Source organism: Dermacentor variabilis, chromosome 3 (genome assembly GCF_050947875.1).
Source record: "Dermacentor variabilis isolate Ectoservices chromosome 3, ASM5094787v1, whole genome shotgun sequence".
Classification (NCBI taxonomy): Eukaryota; Metazoa; Arthropoda; class Arachnida; order Ixodida; family Ixodidae; genus Dermacentor; species Dermacentor variabilis.
The window spans coordinates 18,264,891-18,284,378 of NC_134570.1; the positions used below are offsets into that span (position 1 = coordinate 18,264,891).

The following is a 19,488-nucleotide window of genomic DNA, read 5'->3' on the forward strand; positions in this document are numbered from 1 at the left end:
ATCTCTTTGACTCTGATGAAGTCGCGGCTCTTGGAGCCGGGTGGCCACGGGCCACGGGTGCCACTACGGGCTGACTGGTATTGCGGTTGTTGTCAGGGTAGCGACGCTTTAGGCCTAAGGCTTAACGAAGCTGCCCGTCGCATGCGGAGGGACATGACCTAGTGGACCGTAGCGTTGAGGTGTTGCACTTTGCTTCCCTCATTCTAGTTTGCGTCGCACGAATTGAAATTACTCGTTCGACTCAAGGAAGCGAGCTTCGTTCACGTGAACTTAGCATCTGAGTAGCTGCCCGATCTTTTGCTAGCCGAGTTGAACATCGTACCACGTGGGCGTTGCGCATGCAGACTTCCTCTCCCTTGCACTACTTTAGTGTTTGCCGAGTGCGTTGAATGTACGCAGCGTGAGCAGAGTCAACCCTGGTTTGCTGTCACCTGCACATCGTCTGCGCTGCTGCCCCGGACTACATCGAGCCACCCCGGGCGATGGTGATGCTGTGGCCAGTTCGGCGCAGCGGTTTCGGCGGCCGCCTGTATCCAGCTCACAAGCCTCGGCGGCGGAGAAAGAGCCGGCGGTCACCGACAGCTGCTGCGGCTCTCGCCAGCAGGGCGCGTCGGTGCGAGCGACGCTTGCTCGTGCCGACTACTGCGTTGCTGTTTCCGGAGTCCTGGCCTGGAATCGTGCCGTCGAGTCTGCAAAGCTGCTGCTGTGACCAGCGGACGCCGGCGGTGTACCCAGGGACAATGTCGGCTCGCATGCTGTGGACAGCGTGTGGACATTTCCTCGGCGCGGCCACTGCTGCATATTTATTTATTTATTTATTTATTTATTTATTTATTTATTTATTAGTATTACCCTGAGGCATTACAGAGGGGAGTGGAACATACGGGAACATACGGGTTCTACCTTGTTCGCGAAGCGCGCGTTGATGTTAGACCGTATGGCATGTTTCACCAGAATATGTAATAAACGAGAAGAAAGGGGGTTAAACGAGGGGCCCGATTTTTATTAGTCATATGAGAAGCCAACAAACACTGACATTAAGGACAACATAGTGGAAATTACTTGTGCAAAGGCTGTGGGTTCGGTTCCTACCTGCGGCAAGTTGTTTTTTCATCGACTTTAATTTCCATTAATTTATCGTTTCTTCATTCTATTTATTAAGCACAAGTAATTTCCCCTATGTTGTCCTTGGTGTCAGTGTTTGTTGGCTTCTCATATGACTAATAAAAACCGGGTCCCTCGGTTAACCCCCTTTCTTCTCGTTTCTTACTAACGAGGGTCTCGAATCCGGCAACATTGATGCCTTCAGGTAGCATATGTGGGTTTATTGACGAGTTGCTTTCACCCAAAAAGATCACGTTCTCGTGACGCCTGCGGCAACAAGGACGTTCCACGGTCGCCGCCAAGGTCTGTGAGTGGTGGCGCTGGCTAACACTCCCAGGGTTTACTAGTACTCATAAATACCCAAGAAAGTGGATGGGGAAACAGCGCCGCGGTAGCTCAATTGGTAGAGCATCGCACTCGAAATGCGAAGATTGTGGGTTCGGTTCCCACCTGCGGCAAGTTGTTTTTTCATCCACTTTAATTTCCATTAATTTATCGTTTCTTCATTCCATTTATTAAGCACAAGTAATTGCCCCTATGTTGTCCTTGGTGTCAGTGTTTGTTGGCTTTTCATATGACCGGAATATGTAGTGATATAAGGTTGGGGGGATGTGGGGATGCGCGACCCTCACGCGTCCCCTGATATCTTGTTTTCCCGCATAGCTCCCGTCTCCTGCAGTGCGGCTTCGTCGCGTGGTCTGGCGCCCGCGGCGGTCGGAGTGGTTGAAGCGCAGTGCGAGAGATGGCGCGAGTGTTGCGCTGCTAGCGCCAACTCACGGTGGGGTTACTTGGGTGCGGGAAAGACAAGGCGCTGCCTCTTGGGTTCGGTGCGGCGAGCAGCGCGGACGTGCCGCGCATGCGCCGATCCATGCTTCTGCGAGACCGCCTCGCGTGGCCGCCTTCGAACGTGCCACTGTTCGCGTGACCTTACACGCGAACGACCAGGCGTTGGTATCCAGCATGGGGCGAACATATTCGCTCGTTATCCGGTCGCGGTGAATCGGACTTCTAGAGTTGTCGCGCGCCCATCGGCATGTTTTGTGGATAGCAACTCGGCTAGCAGGCATTGATCTATGAAAGGTGCAATAAATGCCTTTGTGATTGTTTGCACTACTGTGTTGCCGTTCCTTTGTCCCAACAGCATGGGTGTGAGAATCCCACAAGGCAAGGGCGAGAAAGATAAAATTCACTCGTATAGACCGTTGGCCATTACATTGGTAATATACAGGCTAGCAATGCAGGCAATCAAATTAAAGCTGCAAGCATGGGCAGAGAATAATAGCATTTTGGGAGAACTTCAGGATGGCTTCAGAATAAGTAGGCGTTTGGATGATAACTTATTTGTTCTTAGTGTATTGAAATAACAAAAGTAGACAGCAGAACGTTATATGTGGCATTTTTAGACATTACAGGAGCGCATGACAACGTAAACCGCAGCATATTGTGGGATATTCTGGAAGGGGAAGGCTTGGTGACGATTGCATACAGCTTTTAAGAGAGATTTACCTGGAAAATACCGTTTGAATTGAATGGAAAGGGGCGAGGAGAAAGTTGCTATCAACAAGGGACTGAGGCAGAGGTACCCTTTATCGCCACTGCTGTTTATGAAGTACATGGTAAGGATGGAGAGGCCGCTACAAGGAAGAAATATCGGCTTTAATCTATAGAAACTGGCGGATACAGTAGTATAGCAGCAGCTTCCAGGTATATTTTATGTTGACGACACTGCTCTGCTAGCTAACCCGCAAGGTGATTTTCAACATTAATCAAAAGACTAGCGCAAATAACAGGGACACAGACAGAGAAGATGACAGGACGAGCGCTAAACATCAACTGAGGTTTTACTGCGAGAGAATGTACATATATAGATTCAGTGGTGCATGCGCACACGGGGTTAAAACAGTACAAGCAGAATCTAATCAAAATGTGGCAAACTATTCTGTATGTACAGTTTTTTTTTCTTTTTTGGACAAGGCAGGTGATGTCGTGCTGACACAGTTATCACCTTCCCTGTCAATGTGATATGCCTCACAACTCTCGCGCCCCCACCTTGTGCCTCCCCTACCAAGCACACACGTGGAATCAAACGCAGGCCCGCAACCACACCGCTTACAATGCTTGGCCAAATGGCCGCCCCCCGCTAATGAATCTGCCAGCGTTCGTAGCACTCGTAACCGTTCATTTAGGCAGCGGCCAGACTGCCCCACGTAGCATCTACCGCAAGAGAGAGGTATGCGGTATACGACCCCAACAATGCAGGGTACAAACTTGCATTCATGTTTTATGGCGCAGACCGGTTTTATGGCGCAGACCGGTATACCGCATACCTCTCTCTTGCCAGTTTTGCGTGCGCTTCAGACAGTTTCCGTAAAATTGCGCGTATTGTACGGGGACCGTAAAGCCCCTTAAACTTCGTAAAATAGCGACACTCTCCTCCTCCGTCTTCACTCCTCCTCGTTTCTCCTCTCTTTTACGCTCCCTCCTCGACCGTGGCGCCACCTGCACTGCTCGAGCGGAGCAACGACGCCAACATGCACTCCTCGCCACTCCGTAGACGCTTCTCGAGCAAAAATGGCGCTGAAGCAAGGCGCGAGGGCCCACGTGATGCTATTAAGCCAATAGCGACGCGGCGTTGGCCTCGGCCAGAGCGCGCGAGCAGGAGGTGGCATTCTTCAAAGCGTGGCGCTACTTTACAAAGTTTAAGCGGTTTTAGGGGGCCGGGGTATGTGGAAAGGTGTAATGGTTCCAGGACTTACTTTCGGAAATACGGTTGTGTGCTTGAAATCAGGGGTACAATCAGGACTCGATGGGAATTAAAGGTCAGTGGGACGCCTCGAATTGGGCGCTCACGGGAAGACTACAAATGAAGCTGTGCAGGATGATATGGGCCGGACTAGTTTTGAAGTGAGGGAAGCTCGCAGTAAAATTGATTATGAAGAACGACTGAGGAGTATGGAAGAAAGTAAATGGGCTAGCAGAGTGTTGAGGTATCTGCACAGGAAAAACACTGATTCACAGTGGAGGAAGAGAACTAGGAAGCTTACCAGCAAGTATGCGGCTTGTAGTGTGAGAAACACAGCAACAAGGAACGTCAAGCGGAAAGTCAGAGATGCTGAAGTAATCTCATGGGTGGCGGCAATCCAAAAGAAACCAGCCATGAGTAACTACTTTAGAGGAAAAAACGAAATCAGGAAAGAAACAATTTATGATAACTCAAAGGGAAGCTCATTACTTTTCGAAGCGAGATCGGGATGCCTTAGAACACGCACCTATAAAGCGAGATATAAGAAGGAACAACAAGCATGTGCTTGCTGCGGTAAAGCTAGGGAAACTATGGAGCATGTTTTATTAGAATGTGAAGACGTCTACCCAGCGGTCGATTCAGGCACCACTGGCCTCCTTGAAGCCCTTGGGTTCAGCGAGAGCAGGAAGAAGTAAGCATGTCTGCAATAGAGATTAGGACTTCATAACACTATAGATGAGCTAATTGAGGCGCATTCTATGTCACAAATTGCAAGGCTCTCCAACACTAAGCCAGGGTGCAAAATTTTAGATGAAGTCGGAATACTGCCTCGAGGAGGAGACGTCTCTAAGTTCAACATACCCAAGGAGATGGAGACGCAATTACTTGTGGACCCCACACCTAGAAATATTCATCCTGTCCACAACAAGGGCAGAAAGGACGCCAGGGCCAAATACATTCTGGGTAAACTGCACCAACAACAAAGCTCAGCTCTTTTTGTCGATGCAACTAGTTATGGATCGGGCAACCGCTACGCTATTGCCGTGGTCGATGAGAACGGAAAATAATAAGCACGGCGTCACTAAGAACGAGCTCAATCCATGCCGCCGAAGAAGCAAGCATAACACTTGCAATTACAATGAGAAGCTCCACGATTTTCTCCGATTCTCGTATAGCTATAAGGAACCACTAAGCGGGCTTCGTCTCAATGGAAGCACACAAGTTACTTATATACAGTCTTAAAACTCATAATTACGAGCAACTGGTTAACTCACACTAATCTGGTTTCCAGCTCATCAGGGCGACTCGGTCAGCCCCAATGGCTGCAATCCTAACGAGCAAGTTCACTCTGCTGTGCGAGATCTCACATGCCACGCATCAGATCAGGAACTGCTCCAGGATGACTGCGGCTTCTACAAAGACCCACTTACTACTTTTCACGAGATCACCTCACACTATAGGGACGGCAGGAGATTTTTTCCTTTCCCCCATCAGAAGCTCAACCGAGCTCAGGCAGTCACATTAAGAATGATTCAAACTAAATCTTATCCCACACCTTTTGTGCTTAACAAAATTGACCAGGATTTTCCCGCGGAATGTAAAAGTTGTGGACACACTCCGTGTGTATTTGATCATATGTTCTGGCTGTGCCCCAACCAAAGGGTTTCGGATCTCAACAGTGAGGAGGATTGGAGTCGGCGCATATCCAGCGAAGTCCTCCGAGATCAACTCCTGGCCGTCCGGAGAGCTCACGACATCGGGAAAGCCTTTGGTCTACCGTTGCCTACGTGGGCGGAGCCACCGACTTAGCCTGGGGGCTTTTGCCCACGGGCCCTAGTTTCTCTGGACCAAAATAAAGTTCTTGCCATGTCATGCCAGGCGATAGGAAGATTGGTGCAAGAGAACTAGGGAAACGACAAAAAACGGAGACGTACAAAAGCAAAGTTCGCAAAAGGGGACCAGAAAATTTGGTTATGGGAGTTCATGGCGTTTTTTTTTTTTTCGTTTTCAACCTAGGTAGGACATAAGGCAGTATAATAACAAGAGCTTGGTGGCGCAACCCACCACCCCATTCCAAAGGGGGCGAGAGAGAGATAGAGAAGTTTAATGATACGAAATGCAGAGAGGTCGGCCTGAGGCATATTTATCTAGCCAGCTACTCGTCTTTGGGAGAAGGGTGAGAGGGAAAGAAAGAGGGAAGGAAGAGGCACATGATGGATGACGATGACGAGAGAAGGAGGATGTAAAACATATGGCAAGCAATTTGGCATGTTCAAAGCCTACAATCCAGGCCCGTACTTTTCAAAAAATTCAGTAACGCCTGGATGGCCTTGCAACTCGATTGAGTGTCTGGCCAAGGGACTAAAATAACGTCCAAAGGGGACGCTCATAGCACCCATCCATCCATCCATAAGCGAACGAATACAGCGAAAGATGAAAGAGCGAACGCGCAGCGGGAGGTGGATAACGCGAGCCACGATAGTCGAAGACCGTTATTAACTCTATGGCGGAGACCATAGAGTTTCATATTAGTATAACTAGAGGGAAATCTGGCGCTGCGATCGTTCAACCATCATGGGAATGATAGGAAGTACAGGCTACGGATTGGCATTCTGTTGACTGGCAAACTAGTCTACAAGTATTTTTTTGGCAGTTTCGGTTTCGCTCCAAAGCGTAATTGCTGTAACCTGCAGTGGGACTGTGCAACGCAAAGCTCTCTGCCTTTGTTATGTTGCTTCTGTTGCTTCTGCCTTTGTTTGTTATTGCTTCATTATGCATTGCTCGTTTGTGTGCTCATTGAAATTCGTGTTTTAGGACTTTGAGAACACAAACTTACTTGTGGTAGGAAAGATTGCTGCTTCCTGGCTGTAGTCTAGCGTCGCAAAATGGGTATGTGCACAGCCACGCCGTAACGCTTCGGAAGCGGTACGTCAACATAAAATAAAATGAAGCATACAGCTGGTAGGAGGCCTCAAGCATCCCTGCTAGCAGTGGAGCAGATGTGCTTAAAAGTACTTGAAGACGTTCAGCAATCGTGACAGCCGACACAGCCTTTCGAAAGAGCGAGAGAGTTCGCAAATGCTTGTCGTCTGCGAGAAAAGTCCCGCGTTCGCTGCGAGCAGGCGTCGTAGCAGACAGACGACACTTGTAGCATTCCTCTCAGGGGCGCAACACTCTCTCACAATACAACATTTTTATTTCCATAAATACTTGATGAGTATTTTTATATAGGTACATGCACGGTTGTTATTGCAGTTGTAAAAAGAAATAAATAATTACTATCTGGCATCAAATTGGGAACAGAATTGCACAAGAATGCATACCCTGTTGTGTCCTGGTGATAAACCATAGTAAATTCCAAGTCATACAAAGTTTATGTAACGTGTTGTGCATATTTTAAGACACTGCAGAAATAAAATTAGATTTTACACCATAATATTTGAGTATAGCTTTGTTTACCGCGCTGCAAGCAAACGCCACTAGTCTAAAGATCGAAGTCAATCCGAAGCCTGTACTTCCCTTCATTCCCAGTAGGTTGAGGCAACGCTCATGAGAACCCCGGTAGGCACTAGCGCCACATTTCCCTCTAGGGTATTTATTTAGAAACTCTATGTTTCCATCCCTCCATAAAGTTAATTATAGTGTACTAGAATAATATTCTAGCACACTATAGAGTTAATATAACCAGGATAGTAACTCTATGCATTGCTCCCATGTAGGTTGAGGCAACGCTCAGGAGAACCCCCGTAGCGCTACATTTCTCTCTACGGTATATATTTAGAAACTCCATGGCGGAGACCATAGAGTTTCCTACAAGAAACTCTATGGCGGAGACCAATGAGAGCGGCCCCTTCAGTCACCGTTTATAAAGCTTTCTTTTAGTTTCGAAACTGCTCCTCCCAAAGCGGGCACTTTTGGCTCCGAGGCACTCAGATGGCGCTGCGGTCGAAGTTTGCGCTACGCTAGCCACGCTGCCGTGCAGCAGCGCTGCCGACGTTGCAATAGCCGTGAGCATTTGCATCGCGTTTTTTTGTCGAGTGGTCCTGATTTTTTTCCCCTGTAAGTGTGTGTGCATTATCATGAGTAGTGCGTAAGCTGCGCTTCAGCAGCTTTCGGTGTATGGTATGGTGTTGTCGGTGTGGGTTCTCATGTTGCCCTTGGGACCTGCAAGCACGGGCCTGCAAGTATGCAAGTAGCGGGGGCTGCTACTCTTAAACGCCAGATTTTTTTAATTTTTCGCTGTCAGAAGGAAGGTGGTGCGTGTGATTTATCTTTGTTAAAATGTGTTAGGATTGGCCTGCAAGCACGGGCCTGCAAGTATGCAAGTAGCGGGGGCTGCTACTCTTAAACGCCAGATTTTTTTAATTTTTCGCTGTCTGAAGGAAGGTGGTGCGTGTGATTTATCTTTGTTAAAATGTGTTAGGATTGGCCTGCAAGCACGGGCCTGCAAGTATGCAAGTAGCGGGGGCTGCTACTCTTAAACGCCAGATTTTTTAAATTTTTAGCTGTCTGAAGGAAGGTGGTGCGTGTGATTTATCTTTGTTAAAATGTGTTAGGATTGGCCTGCAAGCACGGGCCTGCAAGTATGCAAGTAGCGGGGGCTGCTACTCTTAAACGCCAGATTTTTTTAATTTTTCGCTGTCAGAAGGAAGGTGGTGCGTGTGATTTATCTTTGTTAAAATGTGTTAGGATTGGGCAGCCAAATGCCAACGTGCCGGCGCAACACAGAGAAGAGGCACTTCTCTCCGCCGACCGATCCGCTTCTCCTTGCAAAGTGGGAGAGAGCGATGCCCCGGGCAGACAAAGTTTGGAGAAAACATGCAAAGTGTGCGACACCCACTTCCAAGAAGGGGACCATTGTGAAGTCGTATAAACAAATAATCTCCGGAAAAGTGATCGAAATCGAGTGCGGAGTATGGTCTCTCAGGAGTGATGCAGTTCCTACCATATTTCCCAATCTCCCGCAATACTTATTGTCAAATTGTAAACGGAGAAAATCTCCGAAAAAGATATCAAGTGTCGCAACAAACGCAGGGGCAACTAAGAGCGACGCTGCAGAGGCCACCGTACAAGAGCAACCGGAGCCCGTGAAAATCAGCTATGTGAATGTTTATGAGTTGGTGGAGAAGACCGCGTCTTTGCGGTTGCCTCGACAGTGTAGATCGGCAGCTCTTGAAGACGAAAGTGTACAGCGATCACAGATTGTTCTCTCAGAGGCAGGAATGGAGGGAGAGGTATACACAATATTGAAGAGTGTCGTAGTTCGTGAAGATATGAGCTATATAGGTAGTATCTGCCTGCGGAAAACTGGTGCCGACGTTGCCCTTGGATATGGCAATCACTTAAAATCACATAAAATGATGAAAGTGACCTCCTTCATGAAGTGCAAAAGGGATACAATGGCTTCACAAGACTCTCTACCTCCTGAAGCAATTTGCTTGTGATTGAACGCGAGTTTGTGACTGGCAGCCTGCATGGTTTGTCCTTCAAGAAAACTCTGCGTGAAAAGCATAGAAGAGACCGTTGTGCAAGCATAAAAAAATAAGCCTTTGGGGACCTTTTCTGGAGGGTTTTAGATGCCCTTGCCAAGACAAGGACAAACTGCATCGGTTGCCCAGAGCATAGCTGTGATTTTACAGCACAGATTGTACTCTTATATTTGCAATTGGTCACACGGATGCACTTTTTTCCCGTTAGAAGAGCCAGGAGAACGACATTGCCAATAGAGCTCGGAGGGAACGCAAAAAAGCAAAGCTCGTGTGAATGGTAAATGAAGTGAAAAGGAAGGTCTCTGTAAGTGTGTGAAAAGATTTAATAAACTATAATATGCAAATACAAGTCCACTAAGAACGTCTCTGTAATGATTTTATCTTATAACTATTTACCAGAGGTAGCAGAGCATTGCCAACATGATATCCATTTATCAGGTAGCCCTCTATATGTGCCTTAAAATCTAAGAAGTCGTACATGGAACCTCTCTGTAGGTGACCCTGGCGGGTGTATCTCGTCCTTTATAAAATCGGGGGAAATGTTCAAGCTTTGTTTCAATGTTTGTAAATTCTGACTTGCGCGATTTCGCGTTCGGAAAACAGGAATAAAAATTACTCGCCATCAGTGTGACACGGAGAGGTAACATTACCTTTCAAGCGCAAGTGCGAAGTAAACTCATTTCGCCATACAGATGCCGAAGGTATAAAACGCCAGCCCTGAGATGCACAGATGATCAATGAGATTGACACGATTTATACCATTGCTTATAGATGTTTTGGTCAATAAACGTTGATTCACACGCCATATATGCGACAGCGCAGTTTTCTGCAGCAGGTTTAAAGCGTTTAAAAGCAATAAAAACCAAAAGCGCGAAATGCACACGCACAAAAGCGACTATTCTGCCGAGAACGAAATGTAATCGCCAATGCCCATCTTTTTCTAAATCACTGATCGATTGTACGCATACGTGGGCTAACTCCTCAAACTGGTACAGCGCAGATAATGATGCCGTGAAGCGTGAAGTTAAGCGCCGTGCGAAAGCACAACGGAACGCTAAGCACCTGTAGCAGACGACGCGCTCCCTTTGCGCAAACTTCGACAGCAGCGCCGCGGTGGCGGGTACAGAGGCGGGCTGCATACGCGCTCCGGGCGCGGCGAGGAGATGCGGAACTGAAAAGGATCTATAAACGGTGCCTTCAGTGACGTGCTCTCGGGAAACCAAACTCCATGATGCAGACTCACCCGACTGCTCGTTTCATACTAATCGTCTGCTCGCGCCGCTCACGCTTGTTTGCTCAGTTTGGTCTCGTTCGTGCTTGTTTCTATTGTCACGGTGAGGAATAAATTGGGTGAACAGATTTACAAAACAATTCACACCGCAAGAAACCGTGCAAAAGCAACACACGTATACCAGCGCAAAGCATAGAAGTGGTCGCAATTGCGTGCGACGAACGCGAGCGATGATGTGATATCGATGAGGCTTCACCCTTTAGAACGAGGCCCGAACATAAAGCGCCGTCACTTGGAGCAATTTTTTGCTTGGAGGATGGCAGAAGCGCACGCAAGTTGTTGACGCGCCCTATAAGCACGGCAAGGCGCCGCCGTTCGCAGACCTCTGATAACATTTTTACACCGTGCTGCAAAGCATGCGTCGTGCCAGCCGCTCATCCCACTTAACTAAAATAACAAGAGCGTGATAGCGCACCCCATCGCTTTGTTTAAAAGAAAGTACTAATAGCATTTATCCACTTATTCACCTTTCGTTCAAATCTCAAAGGCTATGTTTTTGCTGGTCGAATACGGGGGAAACAATTTGGACGCCGAACATACGTAATGAAGTCGGATTTTGGGTACCACTCCATGGTACCACTTATCATTGAGCTCTGCAGAAACATGCATGACCTCCGCAACTATTGTAACAATATGTCTCGGAGCCTCAGTAGCACTCGCCGCTTGCCAGCGATGACTCCAGGTTGCAACGACAGATGACGCTGCACTATTCGTGCGTGCTCCCTCACTCCAGGTCGTCATCGCAAAAAGATCCACGTTTTCGCCGCCGGACGACACTGCTGTCCTAAACATAAGTGAGTGTCATCATCATCACGATTATAAATTTGAGTTGTGTTTAGCCGTTCTTCAGTCAGCCATGAGTCAGCCGCATCCAGCGGCCGATAATGGCGTTGTTGCGGGTGCCGTCTGTGCATTTCATCAGCTGTTGCTTCGGAATATAAGTGTGAAGAGACTACTAATTAACCACATGCACTGAGTACAGAAACGCGACCTTTCGTGCCAACGGATCTAAAAAAAAAAGTGAGTAGTCCGTTTCCTAAGCTTCCTTTTTTTTGGAAGCTGTGCTCGTAGTTTCGAAATGCACACCTTCTCGTTAAAACAACGGGGCGTATCGTTGAAGCATCAGCAGTTGATTTCTTTTTTCTTCTTCTCGAGTACTTTTAGTTCATCTTAGCCTCAGCTTGACTTCCCAAAGCAGCGCATATACTGTCGTGTCATACTGAAGAGCTGCCCCAGGCTTTGTTTTTCGCCAAGCAAGCGCCCCTTACTCTGACAGCTATTTAGGCAAGTGTCACATAGGACAAATATTTAAAAATCTTTCTATGCACCGTAGGGTTCGCGCAGATCGTATATAAGGGCGCCACAGTTTGCTGCCCGGTTAAATGTAATATTGAATTAAGCGGGTTGTCATCGTCGCAGCACGGGAGCGCAGGCATTTTGTAGTGCATACTCTTGTTTGCGTTTTACCGTTTCGCATTTGGTTGACTATGACCGTTGTTTGTGTCTCATGCCGTGTCCTGCGTAACCGCGCTCAACGCAGTGTAAATTATGCGCCTTCATTTGTCACAGGCTATGGGCGCGCCAGCCTTCATGAAGGAATTCCGCGAGTTCATGAACCTGCACAGTGACGGAAGCCTGTTCGGAGGCAGTGCCCAGGCCCGGCTCGGCAGTTGTGATAGCTGCCTGACCAAGTTCGGGCTGCTCAAGCGGCGCCACGCATGCGACCAGTGCGGTACGGACTTCTGCGCGGCGTGCGTGCGTGGCCGGCGCTGCCCGCGCTGCCGGGCGCTGGCAGCCGGCCGGCCCGCACTGCTTGCGCTGCGTCCTCGGGACCTGCGCGCGCTGCTGCACGCCCGGGGCCTAGCACCACCGCTGGGGGCTCGCGAGAAGGCCGAGCTCGTCGACCTGCTGCTGCTCGAGTCTACCGCCAGCCCGGTATAGTGCTTATGTCATCAGAGCCAACGAGCATGTTGCAGCTGACGTCGAGACGCACAGCCAGGTCCTCCCTTAAAGCCATCGAGCTAGCGCGTTTGTCGTGAAATAATTGTTCCCCGTGTATAGTCTCTGCATCTCTAGCAGACAACCGTTTCCTGTGGTTGCGTAGTACAGCGGCATTATTTTCATCAACAACGGCTGTCGCCGTGCCTCGAAAGTGCAAGCCAATTATTGTAGTTCCTTTAACAGTGCCCAATTTTATATTCAGTGTTGATCACAAGGTAGCCTGTGCGTATATTACAATATTGTGGCCAGATGTATTGCTTCATAGCACAACAGAGGACATATTAGCAATAAGGTGATACAAACGGTAATCTGCGAATTCACAGCTATTTTATTTTCAGTTAGAGCATGTGGCTTAAAGACCCAACAGAAAACAAACCCTTCTTCTGCTACGCTACAATGTAACACATCTAGCCACAGTGCTCCATGACAGCAACACTAGTCTATTACAAAAACACATGCAGAAGTAGGTCACCCGCCACAGTGGCCCAGAAGCTATGGCATTGTACTGCTGAGCTTAAGGTTGCGGGTTTGAACCTGCCTGTGGCGGCTGCATTTTGATGGGGGCTAAATGTAAAAACGCTCGGCTACTTAGTTTAAAATTCAAGGGGAACTGAGCCAGTTGGTAGGTGTTTATTGTTAAAAGGCAGCTCCGGCGGTATTTCGATGTCTAATAATGTTAATAAAATTTCGAATATATGTTTTTTTGCATTCTGATTATCTGTGCCAAACTATATAGCTGCAAGTTTTTTAGTCTTCCTGAAAATGAATTTTAAAAATTGGTTGCATTCCCCACTCATGACTTTCTACTGGCTTTACTTCTTTGGTGTTAGCACTACATGTACTGCTTGTTTAGCATGTGTTCCGCATGTTTACATCATAGTAGGGTAGGATGTGACGTCATTGACTTATCGTGACGTCACACGAAGCAGCTACCTGTTTCTGTTTTGGTACCTCGTTTATTGCTTACATAAAATTATTCGTGCAGTTCTAAGCAAATTGAACCACCCTACCAGTGACAGGACTGCCAATGCCATTTGAAAGTGATATTATTCTAATATGGTTAAAAAAAGAAACACCGGAGTTGCCCTTTAACTTTTCAGCATGAAAATACTATGCAAGGACTAAAGAGAGAACCACACAACACGAATGCCAACTATCAAAGAAACGTATGTAATTACATATTTGGCTATGCACTGTTGTGTCTGCGGCTGCACGCAGAATTTAGGTCGCACTTTACTTCTATTCAACCACAATTACCAATTCACCAAAAAAATCGTTAAGGCATCTTGTATAAGCAAGAACGGGACTTGTTGTGTGGGCCAGTCCTCATTGTTGCATGAAAGAGGTTTTCTTTTGGATAGTAATGGATAACAATCAGTATATCCTTTATTTATTTATATTTTTATATATTTATATATTTATATATATATTATTATTTTTTATATTTTTATTTATTATATTTATATCGTAATTTTCCTCTGTAATGCCCTTCCACAGCAACAACTTGCATCCAGTAGTAGTGTGCATCCTTGTTTTTGATCTTTTACTTAACATTTTCTTCAAATAAAATGTTCAGTTGATAGTGCTCATGTCATATGGTTATCTGTCCAGTCCTTGTTTAGTTTTTTCGCATACATACATAAGGTGTACGGAACACCATGTGCTCAAAAATAATTCAGAGTGTCGGCGACTCTTATAACCGAAGCAGGTCAGCATATTCAGAATTGCATTCACGTCAGTGCTGACGCATCGATAAAAATCCATGCACCTCTCCTGATTTTTGTGGACTGTGCCAATGGGGCTCTGCATATATTTCATGTTTGACACTGCTCTGATTGAAAGCCTGTGTAAAGTGTAATGCCTTGATGAAATTACACACTGGATTCAAATGACACAACATTCAGGCACTCGCCATGAATCAGAAGAGCTCTTTATACTGTTAAACCGTGATATAACGAAGTACGTAAAATCGGCAATTTGCTTCGTTATATTGAAATTCGCCCTTTTATACAAATAAGTACAGTCGCCGATCGATTTTTCTTGCAGGGGGCCACAGAGCTTTCCGAATTATCAGACAATCGAAGAAAGCAGTTTTTGGTAAATTTCGGTGTTGGCGATGAATGATACGGTTTCGTGCCACGTCAACAATATTTTCATGCCAGTAGTACGAATTAAGTGAAGCCAGCCATGCTTTTGTGAGCACTCCTCTTCCGCAGCTGATAGTGTCGCCCGCACTGGGGCGACGCTATCATGGAAAGTGCCGGCAGTGGAGAGCGAATACTTCGGCTGCCTCTCACTCCAATGAGTCACCAAAACTCAAGATTACATAACTTCCAATGCTAAACACCATGCGCCAAAAGTCGCGAAGTGCCTCCCCTGCCCCTCGCGTGTGCTTGATTGCGTTACAAAGAGCAAGCTCCCCTCTCCTCTTTCCCTTTGCTCGCATGGGAAGGCGGCACTCGTGAAGCCGGCACTCGTGAAGCCACCACTCCTGGCACATTTTCATTCATACCTAAAGCATAAAGTGCGCGGGCCATGATAAGATCTTATTGCACTTGGACTTCATACGGAGCAGGATGCGGCTTGTTGCGGCTAGGGTTGCGTTCCGGGCACAGAATCCAAGCCCATCGCCTACTACGTCAAGTTGTAAAAAATGAAGAAAAAGGGTTTATTTAGCTTTAGGTTTATTTAGCAAAATGGCACTATTCCCTTCCAGAATGCAGCTGGTATCTCGGTGGAAGGTATTTTAATGCTTTTAGAAAGCTGTATTAATAGCACTTTTATCAGTTTTGACCAACACTTCATTCTGCAAAAACGTGGAATCTGCATCGGCTCGTGCATTGCACCGCTTTTGTGCAAAATTTTTTAGCTACCTTAGACAAAACACTTGATGAGGCATTTGCAGGTGCGTTTTTAAACATTTTAAATGTTTCTAGCTATATGGATGACTTTTTCATTTTTTTTAACAGGCAAGGCAGTTTAACTACCTGTGACAGCATTCTGGCCATTTTTAGACCACTCGGTGAAGGGCTTTCTTTTACTCACAAACTTCCACTTGACAATTCCCTGCGTTTTTTAGACCTAAGCATTTCCTTTGCAAAAGGCCACGCGTGCTGGTAGTACTTCCCTCGGGCACAGAAGGGCTTGGTGCCATATGACTCCTCCCAGTCAAAGATTGTAAAACAAGGAGCAGCGATGCTTTGTTTAGAATCGGCTCTCCACAAGTTGTCTGTGCACAGGATGCAGCTTGCTTTTGGCCGTCAGATCTCCGGTCTTAACTGACTCAATGGTAACGCCAGCGGTGGAAACCCTCCTGCAGAAGGTAAAAGGATCTAGGAGCAAAGCAAGGGCGAGGATGACTACTATGGCCGTAAGACCTGAAGTGGTCACTCACAACCTAAGGAAAGTGGCAGGCAGGTTTGGAGTCCCCCTTGTCTTTTCAACCCCTTTTAAGCTGGTGCGGTTCTGCCCTTGCACCTCCTGTGATTCTAAAGGAAAGCAAGGCTGTGGCAAGAACCATACCAAGCCGTATGCAAAATTCAATGTAAGAGTTGTGTACAAAATCTTCCTGGCGTGGAGCAAGTCCTACATAGGGCAGACGGGACGGTGCCTGAATGATCGAGCTAGGGAACATGAACAAAAGTTAATGAAAGATGAATTGGCACACTTGCCTGTGCACTGCCATGTCTGCCCCTGTGCACCACTTTTCAAGGAGATAAAGATTTTGGGGAGAAGCCAGGACCAGACTGAACGCAAACTGATTGAGGCATATCACATAAAAAAGAAACACCAAGGCTGTGTTAGTGACACTTCCATTAGGTTGTTTCAATCGGAGATAGATTTTTTCAATAATTGGTTGCCACTCTAGGCTGATGAGTGTTCTTGTTGCTGCGTTCTGCACATGTTCTACTTGTCTATATATTGCCATGGGTTGCCGTGAATAAACAAGTTGAAAGTTGCTGCCCGTGTTGTTTTTGTGTTCTCTTCAGCTGTCCCTGTCTTTATTTGCGGCCAATATGATATGCAGTAAACACCAACTAGGCCAAACTGGAGTTCTTCTACAGCTGGCTAGTAGCAGGCCATGCTAAGTGCAATGTTTCATATGTCTGAGTGGCTTGTCAGGTTTTGTCTCCCATGCTTGGTAAAGTAGCTACACAATGTTTGACCGATACAGGCCAAGATGACAAGGCTGTGTTCATTTTAGGTTGTCCAGAGTCTCATTTTCCTTCATCATGTACCCTTTGGTGGTTGTACAAAGGTGCACAAAGTTGAGCTGCAGCTGATACAATTAACTTCTGTTAAATTTATCCTGACAGGACCGACAAAATTAGTCAAATGAATCGGTGGGTTGAATTAAACCAAATTGCAAAAAAAAAAATGCCATAACGTTTCACTTAGTAATATATCTGCTTTTAAAGTTAGCTTCGCTGCAATACAGCTGTGTTATGCGGTGAAGCATACCAAGTGGCGAAAGTTGCCAGTATGCTTATTGGGCATCTAGGTGCTCATACTGGAACTGGAGGCAGTGTGTGCAAACCTGTATAATGAAGGAATGGATACTATGTCTTGGGAATCACAGTGGTCCCTTTCCATTCTTGGTATGCTTCACCAGAATAAATGCTTCACCGTGTAACATGTATGCGTAATTGCATAACATGCCTGTATTGCAGCTAAGCTGGCCAGTCAAGTCCGAGTTATCCAGCCAATTTTGAGAACAATATAATGGTGGTTTGAGCCCATAGGAATGTATAGGTGCTGGTTGGGACTTTCGACCAGGATCAAATTAAGCATAAAAATTGGATTATTGGACTTCTACTGTACTGTGTGCAGGAGGCTTCCACAGGAGCAAGGGTGGAACAAGAATGGCCAGAGCAGCCAGGTTGGACAGAGCGACCTCCATGGTCGGAGCAACTAGAAAGGCCACAGCGTTCAGAACGGCCGGAACAGCGACAATGTTCAGAGGTGCCAGAGCAAGCAGAAAGGCAAGGAGAGCGAGCTGAGGTGCCATTACAGGCAGACCCAACACCCACAGCTTATGTTCCACCACCCCGATGGGGTGGGCCATTCCCTGGCATGTCCTCTGAGGTGAGCTTGCCATTCATAGTTCTGTATACGTAAACTCACTAGTGGCTGAGCTTTTGTTTTCTTTCATTTAGCAGCACTAATGTCTAGTAAGGCTGTTACAGAAGTAGAAAAATTACAGCAAATTGAAATGCATTGATACGTGTAAAAGCTAATGAATTCTGTGCGCCCAAAGCCTGTGCAAACCTAATATAACCAAGCAAACCTAATATAATGAAATGCCTTGTATGAAAATAATCATTCACAAAACTCTTGACACAACTCGGAAAATGACGCTATGCAAGCTGAATAAAACTGCATCTGCCTTGTAAGATATGTTTTAGGAGCCTAAAATCACTATACACAACTTTGCTAACATATTTAAAGGTATGGCACATGCAGCAGCATCGCCAGTGCATTTCACTTTTTATTTCATGAGGAAGGAAACTTTACTTCAAACGATGACTTTGGGCACGAGGAAAAGGATTCAACTAGAGAATGTCGTTGTCCAGAGGGTTCATCTGTGCAAATTTCAGTATAGGTGTAATTATTTGTATGAACGTGCTCATGGATAGTTTAGTAAAGTAGCTTAACTTTTCCTAACTTGAAATGTTGAAAATCGAAGTCAGTGTTTTATATTTGGGACTCCCTAGGGACTGCAAAAATGTAGCGAAACTTCGGGCAGCCTGCAAAAATAAATTCACGCAGAAAACACCACTTTATAGGTATCTCTAGGATGGAGAGGGTCAATGACAAAGTAGCAGGGTCCTGAAACTCTGGAAATGCATCATTGAGGTGGCTCTGAAAGGAGCTGCTCATTTAAGAAGTTGCTAAGGGAAAAAAAAAAGCATTCCCAGAGCAAGTCAAGTAGCGTCAAAGTGCCGTCAAACCACAGTTTAGAATTTAGTGCTTGTAGCTTTGACCACTTTCCTCGCTAATCTCTTTTTGACCCTGAGGGTAACTAAGCAAAATAAATAGGTATAGCCGGCACTGCATAGTGGCTTGAAAAACTGATCAATTTGCTTTCGTTTGACATTGTGCTTGTGTATGATAACATCTGCTTGAACTTTGGCTGGGGTCATGCCGTCACTGTACACTGATGACAGAGAAGAAATTGCTGCACATTTCATTGAGCTTGTGGATTTCTTCAGTCATCAGCAGCTCCATCATCAGCAGGCTCTTTAACCGCTTCAGTGAGGCCAGTGTGCGGAAAGCACTTAGCGACTCTTTCTTGCATGACGCTTTCTGAAGCAGCTTTAAAGGGACACTAAAGGTTACCAGAAACTCAAGTTAAAGTGGTAGAGCAATGTTCTAGAACGTCTAAGGCGTCAATATAATCGCGAACAGAGCTTTAGTAACCGAGAAATTGAGGTAAATGCATGATACGATTTGAGACCCCCCAGCGACATTCCGGTACTAGCCCGATGACGAAAGGACTCCTCATAATTTGTGCTACTAATACTCAACTACTCGTATTAAAAATATCATTTCATTCGATTATAAGACGGAAAAAAATGCTACTTGTCTACGTCTATTCGATTCTAAGAAAAAATAACATATTGACGTTACCCTACAGTAATATGGGTGTTCGAAAGGTTTCGTTTTCGCTCGACTCTGCGTGCTCGACTCTGCGCCGCGCAAGCTTTGGAGTTTCAGTAGTTTCGTTATCGCGTCGTGCTGTGAGGGTTCTGCTGGCTCGCGAAACTTTCATTTGGAACAAGCAGCGAGAATGCCACGTTCATGTGATGTCATGGGAAGCCCTCGTTGCTTTCCCGCTCCGGAGAGCCGGTGTCGAGGCC

At 46.4% G+C, this 19,488-nt stretch overlaps 1 protein-coding gene and 1 non-coding gene across 2 annotated transcripts in view; both read left to right on the top strand.

The window, feature by feature from the left end:
- Nucleotides 1-1,489: 1,489 nt before the first annotated feature.
- TRNAS-CGA (transfer RNA serine (anticodon CGA)) lies at nucleotides 1,490-1,562 on the top strand. Its single transcript has one exon. It is a non-coding gene; the product is annotated as a tRNA-Ser (tRNA).
- A 9,919-nt stretch (nucleotides 1,563-11,481) lies between these two features.
- The window catches only part of LOC142575216 (E3 ubiquitin-protein ligase RNF34-like), a 32,115-nt gene continuing 24,108 nt past the window's right edge, over nucleotides 11,482-19,488 (top strand). Inside the window, exons 1-3 of the mRNA XM_075684354.1 lie at nucleotides 11,482-11,647; nucleotides 12,197-12,562; nucleotides 17,459-17,713. Of these exons, the coding sequence (XP_075540469.1) occupies nucleotides 12,200-12,562; nucleotides 17,459-17,713 (618 nt within the window). The 5' untranslated portion in view covers nucleotides 11,482-11,647; nucleotides 12,197-12,199. The remainder of the gene's footprint in view (nucleotides 11,648-12,196; nucleotides 12,563-17,458; nucleotides 17,714-19,488) is intronic.